Genomic DNA, 15767 nt, shown 5'->3' on the forward strand with positions numbered 1-15767 from the left:
AAGGATAAGCACACAATGGATATAACTTATAAGTCTGCATGTAAAGGAAAATTACTACCTTCCTGCTGCTGTTGGCTTATTAAAATCGCGGTGGGGTAATGTTCTAATACAAAGCCGGCTGATTATTCTGGTTTTGCAGGACTTGCGTGACGTGATCGAGAATGTTTTAATGTGTGAAAACTGTTTGAAACAAAAGGTGAAATGCATTACATTGCCATCCTCTTTTACAACAGTCTTGATTTGAATTGTACACAGACGTGGCCATAGCTGCTACGTGTATGAAAGTAACTGCCCCTCTTATTTGGTCAGTAACAAGCCTAAAAACACCAAAGCTACATAAGTAGATGCTGACACGGTTTTAGTAATGGCTTCTGCTCTATACAAATATAATGAGTCCAAACACTTGTAAAATGCAAATGTTAAAAGTAAACCATTTGCTGGAAAGAAAAAAAAGTCTACAAATGATTCTGCGTACTTGAAACTACTGTTTCAAGAAACAGTCAAGTTTGGTTAAAACAATCCACAAATAACTTGAGCGTGACATCATAATCCACTGGAAATAAACTTCGACGGGATTCTGTATTGCAAAGTTAAACACTGTATATGCAAATTGGGGACAATATTTCCGTTTATACACAAAGTTGAACAAGACTTGAGTTTTACACATACGAGTGTACTAGATAAGATTGTTATTCCAAATAGGGTTTGCATTCCTTTTGTTAACCAGCTTGCTTTCTTTTCGTACCCTTCTATCAAGTCGAAGCGGGGGTTCCGCGCTTTCGTCCCCTAATACTTGGAGATGTGGACTAATATGCGATGTTGATAAGAAATAGTTGTATATAAAAACCTGTATAATCCCACACTCCAAACGAACGCCTTTATTTGTTTCCCTATTGGCCTCATTTCCACCGATTTTTTTCGCGTCACTAGTGCGCATGTGTGCCTGCGCGTCCCTTCTATGTCTTGCTACTCCCATAATCTATCCAGTGTAGTACTCCCAGCACTTTTGTAACCTTTGTTTTGGGAAAATGAGACTGTTCTTTCTTCTGGTTTGGCTATAGCTTGACGTATGTCCACTGACTGTTGTATATGATATTTTGTTAATTATATCATTTTAGTCTGGATTTTGTGTATGGTATCTTTTTTGTGGCAAGTTAGACAACAGACTTCGTGACATGACGGGCAACTCTGCTGTAGTCGGTGGTCGCATATTTGAGGGAGAGTCCTACGTGGATTTTGTTACTGAAAGCTTGTTGATTCGGGGGAAAAGAGGTTTCCGGCTTTGTTTATGATTTACTTTTCTGTTCAAAACCAGTACCCAAACATCGTAAAAAGAGTCACTCCTGTTTTGTGTCGGAATCTGCACTTAGTAAGTTGAATCCGTTTTTTTTAAGTAATTTGTTTTATTTAAGTATTACAAACCACACAATTTGCATTGGGTTGTTCTTCCCGCAGAAGAAATTATTTCTACTTTCTCTGCCGTTAAAACATGGCGATATTTGTTCATTTTTTTCATACTTCTTAATTGCTTAAATGTCTCTGGTGATGGTTTAACAAGCCAGTGACAAGTTTAAAAAATGCCCTGTTTAACCAGAAATCTCTTAAAAGTTAAGATACGTAGTAGTATGCATTTTGTGAAGGGATTACTAAGTAGTGTATGCAAAACTATTAAGCTACATTCTCAGGTCATAATATTGTGAAATAGGACATTTTGAAGCAGAAATAGCGCCTATTAAAATATTTTATGGCTGCTTTTTAATTGTTTCCATTATATGATGCTGCTGTATTGTGTTATAGGAAAATAGTTTTATTGTGTGCACACTTGGAGTGGAACAGTGTGAATGCAGTGCGACCCACGCTCATATGTGTATGTATATATATATATATATATATATATATATATATATATATATAAATAATATGTATGAGGGTACACCCTTAACATTATGTACACGCATATATCCACATGGCTATCAAGGATATTTCATTGTTTATTTTTGATTAATTACTGAGGTACAGTTGAATAAAAGTGCTTAGAAGTTGCAGATTCCCTGCCTCATCCCCTTGATTGATTTTGTGTAAAACTAATAAAAATCTCACTGCAGTTTTCTGACCTGTTGAATTGATAGGTGATAGAGCATAGATGGATATATTATGGGTAACTTTGTGTGCTCTCATAGCTGTGCACAATCTAGTTCACCAATATTTATTTTTATTTTGCTTTTGTATACAAGGTTTGTCTGACTGAGTTTAGTCAAAAAAACTTTTTTGGTCGAGGTCTGGGGAGAAAAGCTCCAACATATTAGAAACAGTTTAAATATACATATATTCATATACATTTACAGTTACACATTCATGTATTAATATTAATAAGATTAGAAAATTAACTATTATATTCAGAATAATGTAGAAGGTTGTATATTTTTGAAATGTCTTTTGACAGGAGCAGGGTGGCTATTAAGACTCCTCCTTCCCTGATCTTTTTTGTTTCTATGTACAGTGCCATTACTTTTAGATTACTCTGAGGTCATGATTGCTGTGGGATATTTCTTCTAGATTTTTTTAAAATAATACAGCATTTAGTTTCATGGTGCCTTTGCAATCAAAACTGGAAGTGGGATGGTGCAGCGAGGTATGTACACACCTCTCTGATGATGATGATTTGGATGAAGTAAAAAAGACCCATCAAATCATTACTACTGTCCATGTTGTGTATGACTAGTGCCACATAAAACTCCAATGTCAAAACCGGAGAATTGGTTTGAAAACGTTCAGCAAGCAGTGATGGATGTCTGTTGTTGATGAGGACTGCACACAACAAGACAAAACTGTGTTAAGTGCTCTTACAGTAACAGTAGATGTTCGTTATGATCACCGGTCTTGCATGTAATGTAAGAGAAGGCCAATTTCCAAATCTTCAGGGCACTTTCCACGTGCCCAAACCATTAGTTAGTTTGGGGGTTGGAGGTTGGCAGGTTTTTACCTTACAGACACAAGGTGCAGGATTTGATTCTTATATAAGGTATTTGGCTAGGCTTAAAATGACCCACAAGGGCACTTAACCTAGTATTAATCTATGAACCTGTGCTGACTAAAAAGCCATGTTTGAGTACCAAGCCCATCAGAGCTTTCCTGCCATTGAGAAGATCGTTCCTCTGTAGGCTTTCAAGGATCAACAGTTGGTTAATGCTGTTCAGTTGTTGGGCAGATTACATTTTAGAGGAAAAACCTTCCATGTTACTTTTTTACTTCAGAAAACTTACTTTTTATTTAAAAGAATTTCTTGTAAGCTAAGGAAAAAGTGTTTTTGTTGAGTGTCATTACTTTTCATCATTATCAGCCCCTTTTCCCCATTGTTTGGACATGGGGTCAGGGTATCATGTTAACTGTCGCAAAGTCTCTTTATTCAGTGCCACACTCCTGCCTTCTTCAACACTCATGTCTGACTGTCTCAGATCTTCTTTCACACAATCCATCTACCTCTTTGCTTGATGTCCTCGCTTTCTCTTGCCTTCTTCCTGTCTGTCCTAAAACTGTCTTGAGACAGGTTAGTTTTATCCTACTGATGATGTGTTGTTGCAGTGGTAATCCTGATCAGTACAAGAGGAACCGCAGGTTCAGACATTTGGCGTGTGTGCTTGGCTCAGGAGCCAATGGTGCAAAGTTACCATCTGTGGGATTACGACTGAGTGCCTCTCAGTCAAAATCCCACCTAAAGATAACAATACCACAGCACCGTGGATCTCCAGTTGGCCAGGGATAGCCGGTTGCAAGGTTGGCAAGTGCCGCTCGTCACTGGGTTGGAGTGTGGATGGAAGGGGGCCGCCTCTCTCCAGCAGTGCACCGCATGTTCGTGGGGAACCGGGTGCTAAATCATTCGTAGATGGCCTGATTCTTATTACTTTTACTTTTAAATGAGAGCACACTGTTGCGATCAAGTTTAAACTAAATTTTCTGTGGAGAAACTGTGGTTAGCTCAGTGTTTGAGGTTAAATAAAGTATTTAAAATTTATTTTTCTGTGTTTTCACAAAAAAGGTACTTTCTGCGTCTTTTCTATTTTACTGACTGTTGCTGCTAGCTTCCCTGGGAAACGAACACCATTTGTGGTTGGACCATGAACCTAAGTACCAGTCCTTTCAATTGTGCCTTTTTCCAGCCACAAAAGAAAGTAATTGTTAAGCAGCTTTTGCCACCACAGCAGGCTGGTAATTTTGGCTCAGCTGCAAGTAAGTGACTTTGTTGTGGCCAAGGTCTTTGGATTCCTCTGGTGTAGTCCATACAGCCACCATGTACTGACGATTACTCATGTTGGGTTCCCCTCAGCGGGCAAGACAGACACAGTCTTGTTGGCCTTTAGGAGAAGGGGCAGGAAATGTACCCTTGCCTAGCCAAAATGTTGTGGCCATCCTTGGAAAAGTTGTTGCTGGCAGTACTGGGTCAATTTGGCAGTACTGGGTCAATTTTGCCCTACTTTACCTGTCAAAAAGAGAAAACTAAACATTTGGCTTCTCTTGTGTGTTACTCTGGACAGCAGTAATTTGCTAGGCCTGGCTCGGGGTTTTGTGCAGGTTGTCAACCCTTCTTGTAAGGTTGTTTCTGGTAAAAAAAAAATAAAAAATAATTTTCCCCGGATTCTTAAAAGCTTGCACGGCGTGCAAGATTAGTGTAAGAGGAAATTCTGCCAGTATGGCGGCCGAGCGATCCATGTACATGCACATTTGACGTGCACGAGCACTCTAGCACTAGTTCATAGGCAGGTACTAGACTATGGGCCCTGGGGCCTATACAAGCCCAGCCAAAAAGGTACCCTGGCATTTGCCACACAAGAAAATTATTTTCCTGTGCCACTGTTGAGCAGAGCCACAGAGGTGATCCCCAGGGTGAATTTCCTATTTCCCATCCAGTCATCAAGATTTTTCTTGGAGTGCTAATGAGGAGCTTTGTTTGATATAGATAGGTAGTTTATTCCAGAGTGTGGGAAGTCTCTGGGAAAGGAATCTATCCCTCTGGCATGTTCTGTTTATTGTGGTGGCAAGGTTTAGGTCCCTAGAGCGTGTAGCTCGGAGGAATTGGGATTTCTTTAAGTGGAGCATGTCCAACAGCTCTGGGTTTGATATAGCTTTGTATGTTAGGCAGAGATCACCTCTGAGTAGGCGATATGCGACCGAGTAAAGCTGGAGTTTTTTGAGACGGTCTGCGTAGGGCATCTGTTTGAGGCCGGTATGGCCTTTCCAGTTGTTGTAGATGTCTTGTGAGGTACATACCAAAAGGGGCATTGTACTCTGTAATGGGTCTAATGAGTGATGAGTAGAGGGGAACGATGACCTCCTTTTTTTTTTTTTTTTTCCTGCATGAGAAACCTTTTGTGATGAGGTGTGCCACATAAAAGGATTTCCTGACTACTGTGGCGATGTGATTATCAAAGGAGAGACTACTGTCCACCTGTGTCCCAAGGTCTCTTATCACACTTTCGGTGTTAAGTATACTACCGCCTATGTTGTAGTTCATGGGTACAGAGTTTTTACCAAAGAGGATGACAGTGCACTTTTTGGCATTGAGCTTGAGGCCATGGCTTTGACACCAGACATCTGTCTCAGTGAGGCCCTTTTGTAGGATGGCCACATTGTTAGGAGTTTCGATTATGGCTCCTAGTTTGCAGTCATCTGTGAACTTCGTTATCCAAAGACCTTCTGTGTTAGCCTGTACTTCATAGAAGTATATACCAAACAGGAGAGGACCCAGGACTGAACCCTGTGGTACTCCACTTGTCACTAGTCTGAAGTCGGATTTGGAGTCTGCTACTATCACAGTGTGGGTTCTGTCATTTAGCCAGTTGGCAACCCATCTTGTGACATAGGGATTTATACCTTGTTTAGTGGGTTTATCTGTAATTCCAGAGTGGGGGATGGTGTCGATAGCCTTGGCAAGATCTAGATAGACTGTGTGAACCACCTTACCCTTGTCTACGGCTTTGGTGACTGACAATCAGGTTTAGGAGACATGATCTGCCTTTTACAAACCCGAACTGGGTGTGGTGCAGAGTTTGGAGATTACCAATGTCTTTGTTTATAAGTTCCATGATGATACGTTGCATGGCCTTGCAGACCAGGCTCGTCAGGCAATGGGTTGGTAGTTCCCGGGGTCCATGGTGGCTCCCCCCTTGTGGAGTGGGATAACCGTCGCTGTGCACCATTCAGCAGGCACAAAGCCTGTGGTGAGGCTATGATTGAACATGGTACTTAGGTGGGGTGCCAGTTTGGTCTGTAGTTCATGTAGAACGCAGCCTGGGATGTTGTCTGGTCCCATGGATGCTGTGTTCTTGGCTTTGGAGAGTGTGGTTTTTACCTGTGCAGCCTTGATTACAGGAACTTTGCATTCTTCCAGTATAGAGATGGGTTCTTTAATGGGTGAGATGGGGGTAAAGTTAGCACTGAACCTATCTGCCAGGATGTTGGCAATATCAGTTGGGTCTGTATATTTAGTGCCATTGTGCTGTAACTCAGATCAGAGTGTTGCCATTGAGATTCTTGACATAGCTATAGAATGCTTTGTGGTTGTCTTTTGAATCCGTGGCGATTTTGTTTTTGTAACTAGCTTTGGAGGATTTTATCAGGGATCGCAGCTTCTTACTGAGGCTGACCAAGGAGCTCCTCCACTCATGGGATTTTACTCTCTTTTGCAACAGTTTCTTCCTTCTGTTGTACAGTTTGTTTATGGCAGGGGACCACCAGATTGGCTTCCTTTTTTTGGAGGATAGCGTCTTGGTTCTGTTTGGGATAGCACGATCTATGCACTCATGTAAGTGCTTATAAAGTGCAATTGTGTAGGATTCAGTAGTCGTAACTGTATTGTCCATCTGCATGGGTGTCATGAAGTTCACCACTTCTGTCTTAAGAAGCATGAAGTTGGCTTTGGAGAAATATTTTACCATGGTTTCCTTAATGGGGGGGTGGGGGCAGGATATGGATATCTAGGGTAATTAGCTTATGATCGGATCGGACCAATGAGGCGTTGACTTCAGGTGTGGAACACCGGTCACTCATGTTGGTAATGACTAGATCTAGGATATTGTTGCCCCTGATGGGGGTGTGGATAAGTTGATCTAGGGCATTGGAGTTTATGAATTCCAGAAAGCGTTGAGCGAAGGAGTTGGTACATGAGTAGTTTTCCCAGTTGATGGTGGGGTAGTTGAAGTCGCCCATTATTAGGGTGTTTGGTTGAACCCTAAATATTTTCCAGTACATCAAGAAAAGAGGACTGGGAATCCTGGAGCATGGTGGGTGATCTGTAGCAAGCTACAATTTGGATTGCAGTTTTGCCCAGAGTTAGTTGCACTTGGATAACCTCGGCTGCATTATGCTGAGTAGCTAGCCTGGAGGTGTGGATATCCTTAATGAATATGGACACACCTCCACCTTTGGTGTTCCAGTCCAGGTTACATGGCCGAAAAGTGTGGTATGAGTTATAGCCTGGTAGTGCAGGGGTGCTCTCTGGAGCCTTGAACCAGGTCTCAGTCACTGCACAGATATCGATGTTCTCCATTTTAAGGAGTGCCTCGAGTGAGTGCATTTTGAGATTTAGACTTCTAGCATTGAGTAGCATCACCCTCAGTTTTTGCTTGCCTGTTCCTGTTACTGTGGTGAATTTGTCATTTGAACCTTACCTAAAAAAGGCACTATAGGGGCGGCAAGAACCTTAGCCAGTATCCGGAATCCCAGGGGTGACAGGTGCCGGCCATCTCTGGCAAAGCATCGTGCTCTGTCGACCATGTCATCCCAGGCAGACAGATAGTGGATCCCTTTAGAATGGCACCAGAAGCTTAGCCAATTGTTGAAGTCAATCATTTTGTCCTTGTACTGCGGCATCATTCTGGGTGATGGCAGAATGCTACTCAGGGCTAGGGTCATACCTGCCTGGGCTACAAGATCGGCAAACTCTTCCATGTCTCTTTTCATGTAGTCCAGGGAGTTACGTCTCAGGTCGTTCACACCAACATGGACTATGACAGAGTCATATTTGTACTTGTTGTGGAGTGACCTGAGTGCGTGGGTTATGTGGTGGATCCTGGCACCCGACAGATGGCTGACAGTAACCTTCTCCTTGTTTAGCCTGGTGAGTGGGACATCAGTGTGCCTGACTATAGAGTCACTTATGACTAGTGTGTGTGGTACGTTGTTTTGCCTTATTGGCTGTGGTTGATGCGGGCTATGTGTCATTTGGGTTGTGTTGGGGGGGGTGGAGGTTGCTTGCGTTTCTGCTTTGGAGGTCTCTGTTGCTTGAGCAGATTATTATTGAGAGCCTCCGCAAATGGTTTTGTGTTTGTGTGGATTTTGGTGGTGTAGATTTAGTGAGACTATGTGATGTGTGGTGTGGTGCAAGTGTTTACCTTCTCCTCTTGACTGTCAAGTTCAGTCTTGATTGGAGAGAGCTTTACCTCCAGTTTGGCTAGATAAATGCATCTCTCACAGGTTGTATTATTGGGTGGTAGGAGAGGGTTGTCTGTGTACATGAGGCAATTTCTACATTGTCCCAAGATGCCCAGATTCATCAGATAGGAGAGAACACTGGGAGCTGACCCTTGGACATACCTGAATAAAAAACTATTTTCTTCTAGATAAGTGAGGAAAGAGAGTACAAGAGCTGTTTTTTCTCTAAGCAAGTGAGGAAAGTAAGTACCAAAACTGTTTTCCTCTAGGTAATGAGGAAGGTTGAGTGCTGCACATTCCCAGCCCCCGTATGCAAATTACCCCATTTGCAGGTGAAAACCATGCAAATGAGGTAAATCTGCCATCCAGGAAGCAGGAATCATGGCGTGCAGGATTAGTGTAATATGCAGAAATTTACTCTGTTAGCAACGAAGTACGGTACTGCAAAGTCCAAAACGGAGCTATGACAGCACCAAATAAAGGCTGCATATCACTGAGGAAGCATGCCAATGGCCAAGTAGAAGGCAATTGGCTTTGCAAACAATGCAAAATGTACAAAATAGAAGTTTTATGATGTCTGCCGATCACGGCCGTTGAAACATAGGGCAGCGGCGTGCAAACGGGATTGGTGGGGAAATAAGAAAATAAACCTAAAAAAAGCAGCCTAACTAAAATCAGTATTCTGCCATGCAAGTCAATGGCAGGCAAAAGACAACCTGGCCAGTGAATAGTGGTTGCTAAGGCGGGAGGTACAGTGTGACACTTGTAACTGTGCATTAGTAGGCAATCCTATGCAAATGAGGGGAAGGATAGTGAATCCGGGTTTTCCCCAGAATGTGAGACAGGTCCCAACAGTGCAAGAGTATGAATAGCTGAGTGCAAGACTAGGTGGTAGGTGACCTCATGAGTGTCAGGCGTACTGTTAGCAGATTGGAGCCCTGTGGCTCGGGGTTGCATCCAGCTTAGCACAGCAAAGCCAGAGGTGTGTGTCTAAACCTGCCCAGCACATTTGACAAAGTGTAAGCGGGTGTACACGTCAAGCAACGGGATCCACAGGAAGATAAAGGAAGTGAACCCAGGAAATAGCAGCAGTGTGCACATTGGAGTACATCGATTGCACGGCGTGCTCCTGGGATGAAACAGAAGGGCAATGGGAAGGGAAAGCAGCAGTAGGAAGTTAATCAAGGGGTACTAGGTTCACTGCCATGTGGAATGTATCGGAACCAGCCAATTACACAGGCAGCAGACCAGCCCAGCCCAGAACGCCACTATAAACTATGCAAACACCTACACCTCCGGTTTTTCCTACACCCTAATCCACCGGTGTAAACAAGCGGGGAATTTTTAACACTCACAACAGCAAAATATTAGGGGCTTCAATAGCTGTCATACAACTCGTGCAAGAGGCTGAGGGTGATGAGGATGGGAATCCTGCCGACCAACCCACAGTGAGGAGACAGAGAAGAGTGTACAGACCCAGGGTAAACTTCCAAGGGCTACATGAGCTGGAGATAGTGGAGCACTATAGGGTGGACAGGGATCTCCTACAGCAGATTGTTGAGCTGTGCCAGCCACAGCTGACACACAGAACGAACACAACAAAGGTATGTGTATGCCTAAGAATACTAGCTACAGGTACCTTCCAAAGGCCAACTGGGGATATGATGGGGATCCAGTTCCTGGATGCCATGCCAGCACATGTCGGTGAGCATGTATATATTCCCCTCACCCGTGAGGCGTTGGCCAGCAGTATGCATCTCTTCCAGCAAATAGCAGAATACCCTGAGGTAGTGGGTGCAGTATTTCCCCTTCACCCGTGAGGCGTTGGCCAGCAGTGTGCATCTCTTCCAGCAAATAGCAAAATACCGTGAGGTAGTGGGTGCAGTATTTCCCCTTCACCCGTGAGGCGTTGGCCAGCAGTATGCATCTCTTCCAGCAAATAGCAGAGTACCCTGAGGTAGTGGGTGCAATAGACTGCACGCACATATGCATCAAAGCACCACCCGGTGAGCAGTGTGCGATGCCCAGGGCATAATACTGAATGTGTGTTCTGGTGAATGTCTGTGCTGGCTGCCCTGGAAGTTATCACGATTCCTACATCTGGCATCTAACGCAGCTGTACCAGAAATTTGCCAATGGGGACATCCCACATGGTCACCTAGTGGGGATGCTGGGTACGCACTGGAGCCATGGCTGATGACACCCATCAGAAACGCACACACACCCGAATAAGAACTCCATAATGAGGCACACGCACAAACAAGAATCATAATAGAGCGTGCGTTTGGGATGCTGAAGTCACTGTTCTGGTGCCTGGACACATCCAGTGGAGCCTTGCAGTACTCACCAACTACATGTACCCAAATCCTTGTATGTACCATGCAACACAATATGATCTTGCGGAAACAGCTGCAGCAGGAGTAGCAAGGGGCAGGCCACATAGCCCCCCACCAATGCCAAGGCCTGCACAGAGTGACTCGGAGGAACAACCCGAGCCTGCCCCAGTAGGCAGAAGGAGGCATGCCCAGTATGCCCTAGCCCTGGCAAAGAGGCAACGCACAGCACATACACTGACACGGGAGGGACCCAGAGAATAGCACCTCTCTGACTCTCACATACAGTAAAAGGGGTGCCAAACATTCCACTACCTGTGCTTAACCATGCGTAGGTAGTGTACTATGTGCATCTGACATAGGCAGCCCTGCAGCACCACCCTCAATACTGGGACACCCACAAGATAAGGGACTCGCACATGCCAGTCAGGAGGGGGGGGGGTCACATACCCAACAACAGTCACAGCCCGCAGGACAGGTGTAGACAAACACAAACAAATGCCATACTATGGCCTCTGAGTGAGGGGTATGGGTAACCCCCACCCAAGCCTACACGGACAGACTACAGCAGGCCAGGTAGTGGGATGTCAGTTGTGATGGTTAGGAAGTCAGAAACTAATGTGTATGCAATCAAAAGATAAGTACGGTTGTACACTGGTATGGCTTAGCCAGCACAATAGGTAAGACTACTGACTGAAATGGACTACAGGACATACCAGTACAGTCCTAGCAAATGTGTACAACTGTCAGGTGTGCCCCCCCCCACCCTTCATAGAAATATAGTAACTATCAGGTGCGCTCCCCCAATCCTGTGTAGAAACATAGAAATAATCAGGTGTCCACCCCCCGCTATGCAGACACCAAATGATTAGTGGATACCCTGCAGACACAGCATGCTACCTGTCGGTGTACAACACAAAGGTCAGCTGTGCAGTACAAACCACCAGACATGATCCACACATGCAAAACAGATGATCTTACTGGGCATGCTCGCACACTTAGAAATAAAGGCAATGCCAGTCATCAACATACTGAAAGGTCATACTGGGCATGCTCATACACAAACACATGAAGGCCATGTATGCAAACACCAGTGGATCAGACACATCAGCGGTTACAATTGTTAGTGCAGACACATGTTAGTATGCACCACTCATGCCTTGCACACACAATGCATAGGAATACAGACATATATGTAAGGACAACACACCATAAAGAGCCAAAGGTAGATGGATATAGATGTGTGGAAGAGGGTGACTGTGACAAGGAGCCATCCACGCCTGTCCCACCCAGCACACAGCCAAAGGGCCCCAAACACATCAGGTGCAGATGTCACACACTGCAGTTACTAGTGACCAGTACATGTCAGCACCACATACTATGTGGTCCACGTGCCAGCTGTGCAACTTGGCTGTACAAGGACGTAGTCAGCTAGTTGCCCTATACATGTACCTGTGACTTATGACCCCGTGTTTGGCCGCTTGTGGCGTGTCACCCCTACATGAATGGTGTATGGGCCATGCACATGCTGGCCACCCCATAGCAGTACTATGACAAGCCTGCTGATGTTATCCAATGTGAAATACACCTTTGGGAGAGTTGTAGGCCAGTAATCTCCGCAGCACATCCCATAACTGTGTACTGCTGTAGTGTGATAGACTAGTTAGGTAGGAGTTCTAACCCCAGACATGGCAACTGTGTGTGTGTGTGTGTCTCTTCACTCACTGACTGTGTAGAAATAATGCCTTTTAGGCTACTCACACCCTTTACTATTCACATACCCATCGTTGGCAAGGCTGCTGATGTCACCCACCTAGAAATACTCCCCTAGGAAAGCTGTAGCCCAGTAATCTCTGTTGCGCATGCTGTAACTGCGTACTGCTGTAGTGTGATAATGTAGTTAGGTAGGAGGTCAAATCCCAGACGTGGCAACTGTGCGTGTGTCTCTGTGTGTGCATATGTGTGCGTGTCTGTTTGTCACTGACTGTGTAGAGAGTAATACTTTTTATGCTACTCACACAGCTTACAAGTCAAATACCCACCTTTGGCAAGGCTGCTGATGTCTGCACCTTGAAATACACCTCCTGGACGATCGTAGCCCAGTAATATCCATAGCATGTCCCGTAACATCGTATGGCCATAGAGTGATTAAGGAGTTAGTTGGGAGTGCTTACCACCGACCTGCCAACTGTGTGTGTATGCGTGCATGTCTGACTGTGTAGAGAGCAATGCTTTTAGGGTACTCACACCCCTTACATTTCACATACCCAACTTTGGCAAGGCTGCTGATATGACCCACCTAGAAATACACCCCTGGGAAGGCTGTAGCCCAGTAAACTCTGTAGCGCATCCATTAACTGCGTACCGCTGTAGTGCGATAAACTCGTTAGGTAGGAGTTCCAACCCCAAACCTGGCAATTGCGTATGTGTCTTTGTTTGTGTGAAAGTCTGTGTAGAGAGCAATGCTTTTTAGGCTACTCACACCCCTTACAAGTCAAATACCCACCTTTGGCAAGGCTGCTGATATCACCCACCTAGAAATACTCCCCTGGGAAGGTTGTAGACCTGTAATCACTGTAGCACATCCTGTAACTGCATACTGCTGTATTGTGAATTAGAAGCGTGGTAGGGTTCCATCCGCACACATGGTAGTTCTGGATGTATTGTGTGTGTCACTGTGTAGGGAGCAATGCATTTTAGGCTAGTCTCTCGCAGTCATTTCAAATGCCCTACTTTAGCAATCCTGCTGATGTCAGTCATTGTGAAATACACTTTTTGGGCAAGGACTACTCCAGTAATATCCATGGCACGTACTATAATGGCATAGTGCTAATACACTAGTTGGGTAGGAGTTCTAGTCCCAAACATTGTGTGTGTGATACCTGTGACCAATGTGGAGCGGGTTTTGGATATTTCTTATATGGTGGCCATACTATATACCACAATGCCCACCGTACAGGGATAACACGCATGATATGGCTGAGAGGCCGGGGTGTAGAGCCATACCCAGACATGTAACATCAAGGCCAGGCAATCACAGTTAGCATCCCCAGTATTACCCAGAGCACACACTCCCCCATGTGTCATATACACACACATGCCTAGGTAACAGCCAATATATGGGTAGTACACTGGATATTGGCCACTGATAGCAACTATGGAGTGACAGCGGTGGCCCACAGAGGGCATGACACCCAGTCCATCTGTCCAATGTGCACATACGTGCAAACAGTGCACCTCCCCCATGTTCCCCAATGGACACTTGCATCACCTGTGGTGCCATCACATGTGACCCACAACGGACATACCTTGCCTGACAATATGCCTGTATGGACAGATGCCACTGACACCAAGGAATGCTGATAGCATGTACTCCATGTAGGTGCAGGGTAAAGCTGCTGGCTATTACCAGCTCCCGCCACAGGTGGGTAGGACTGGCACATCTGATGATAATTTGTGTTCTCAACATGGGCCGGACACCCCAGGTACAGTTTCACATGTCACTGTACATGCATGTTGGAGGTGTGCACATCCCAGACGCCATGCATGTCATGGATGAAGGAACGCAGACATGGCAAGTGATGCACAGCATTGCCCGCATACAGTACTCACCCAGGTGACCAGATTGGGGATACAATACCTGCCTGTGTGGGCAAATGCAGACACTACACCCCTGAGCCACAATGCAGACCATCATCGTGGCCTGATGCCAAGGTACACCCATTTCCTAGCCTTGGAAAGCCGTCTGATGCAGTCGAACACCACACACCTGTACAGACATGCAGCCATGCATGTCAGTACTGGCACCCTGTGTGTTTGTGTGTGTTGCATGCTGTAGATGTTCACAACCACACTTCCTACAACTCCCATGGGCATACTGCAGCATGCTGTCTGTCAGACACCTTCCCATACCCTTTGCCCGTACAGCCCCCATATGACCTGTGTGGTGCATGGAATACCTGCACAGTGATGTGGCAATCCCACACCTGAAGAGCTGTACACCTGGCCCTGCCCAGTGTGTGTGTGTGTTTTTGTAAGAGTATGGCTGTGTTGACGCTCACACCTGTACATGCCGACAGGCACGTGTATGTCACCTACTGTACAGCTACTGTATCCCTGTTGCAGATGTCACTCGCCATCACATATATGTTCTGAGTGCTCCACAACAGGTAACCCATGTGGTGTATCCAGTATTTGCAGCAAACTGTGCTAGCACTACATAGCTGTCAGGGGTTTGATACCCTGTGCTGCTAGGTGTGTGACACAAACATGCTTCAGTTTTACCCTCCCTGACTCTGTCTGCATCCTCCACCCCCTCTCAGTTGGACGTGGAGACCTACACTTGCTTTGCTTAGGCAGCAGCATGTGTAATGTAAGTAATGCTCATGGTCAGCTGATGGCCTCTGCTCGAATTGCAGTCTTCCCCTAGCTGATTGCACGTGAAACAGCTGCGGTAACATTCCCATAGCCAATTGTATGAAAACGCACTCCAATACCTAGGAACATCATGGTGGTGTTGGCCCTTTTCATCCACTGTGAGCAGGAACTAGATCTGTTGTGTGGCAAACAGCATCTCAGATGGATTGCGGTGTACTTCTACCAACATATGCCTTGGAAACAGTGCAACAAACAGGAGGTGGATGTGCCTGACCTGACTACAGTTTGTAAGTGCCGCTGTACTGCATTTGGAGTAATGTTGCTTTAACAGTGTTTGTGTGGATATGGCTGTTGTACATGTTGCATTACCTGCCATGTCAGTTCCATGTTTATGGGGAATCTCCATCTGCAGGGTCATCTGCAGCCTGGGCAGTGTTGTGTCCATGGTTGCATGCGTCGCCCACAGAGCATCTAGCTGTCGACTGCTGAAGGTAGTGTGAGGATTGCAGTCAGTAGATGGAGAAAGCTGTGATAGTCACAGATGTCATATCCCTCAAAGGGCATATGTTGCAACAACCCTGTAACAACAGTAAATGTATGTGGTTATCACAGCAACATGTCAATATTGGC

The 15767-nt window shown here is 45.2% G+C and overlaps 1 protein-coding gene across 2 annotated transcripts in view; it reads left to right on the plus strand.

Moving 5' to 3' along the window:
* The first annotated feature begins 905 nt into the window (after window positions 1–905).
* The window catches only part of PHETA1 (PH domain containing endocytic trafficking adaptor 1), a 434342-nt gene continuing 419480 nt past the window's right edge, over window positions 906–15767 (plus strand). The window contains exon 1 of one of the 2 annotated variants that reach the window (XM_044068625.1): window positions 906–1369. In XM_044068625.1, the coding sequence (XP_043924560.1) occupies window positions 1289–1369 (81 nt within the window). In that variant the 5' untranslated portion in view covers window positions 906–1288. The remainder of the gene's footprint in view (window positions 1370–15767) is intronic. The other variant, XM_044068626.1, reaches the window with a different exon arrangement.

The sequence above is a fragment of the Protopterus annectens genome, chromosome 4.part0 (genome assembly GCF_019279795.1).
Source record: "Protopterus annectens isolate FY-2018-M chromosome 4.part0, PAN1.0, whole genome shotgun sequence".
NCBI lineage: Eukaryota > Metazoa > Chordata > Ceratodontiformes > Protopteridae > Protopterus > Protopterus annectens.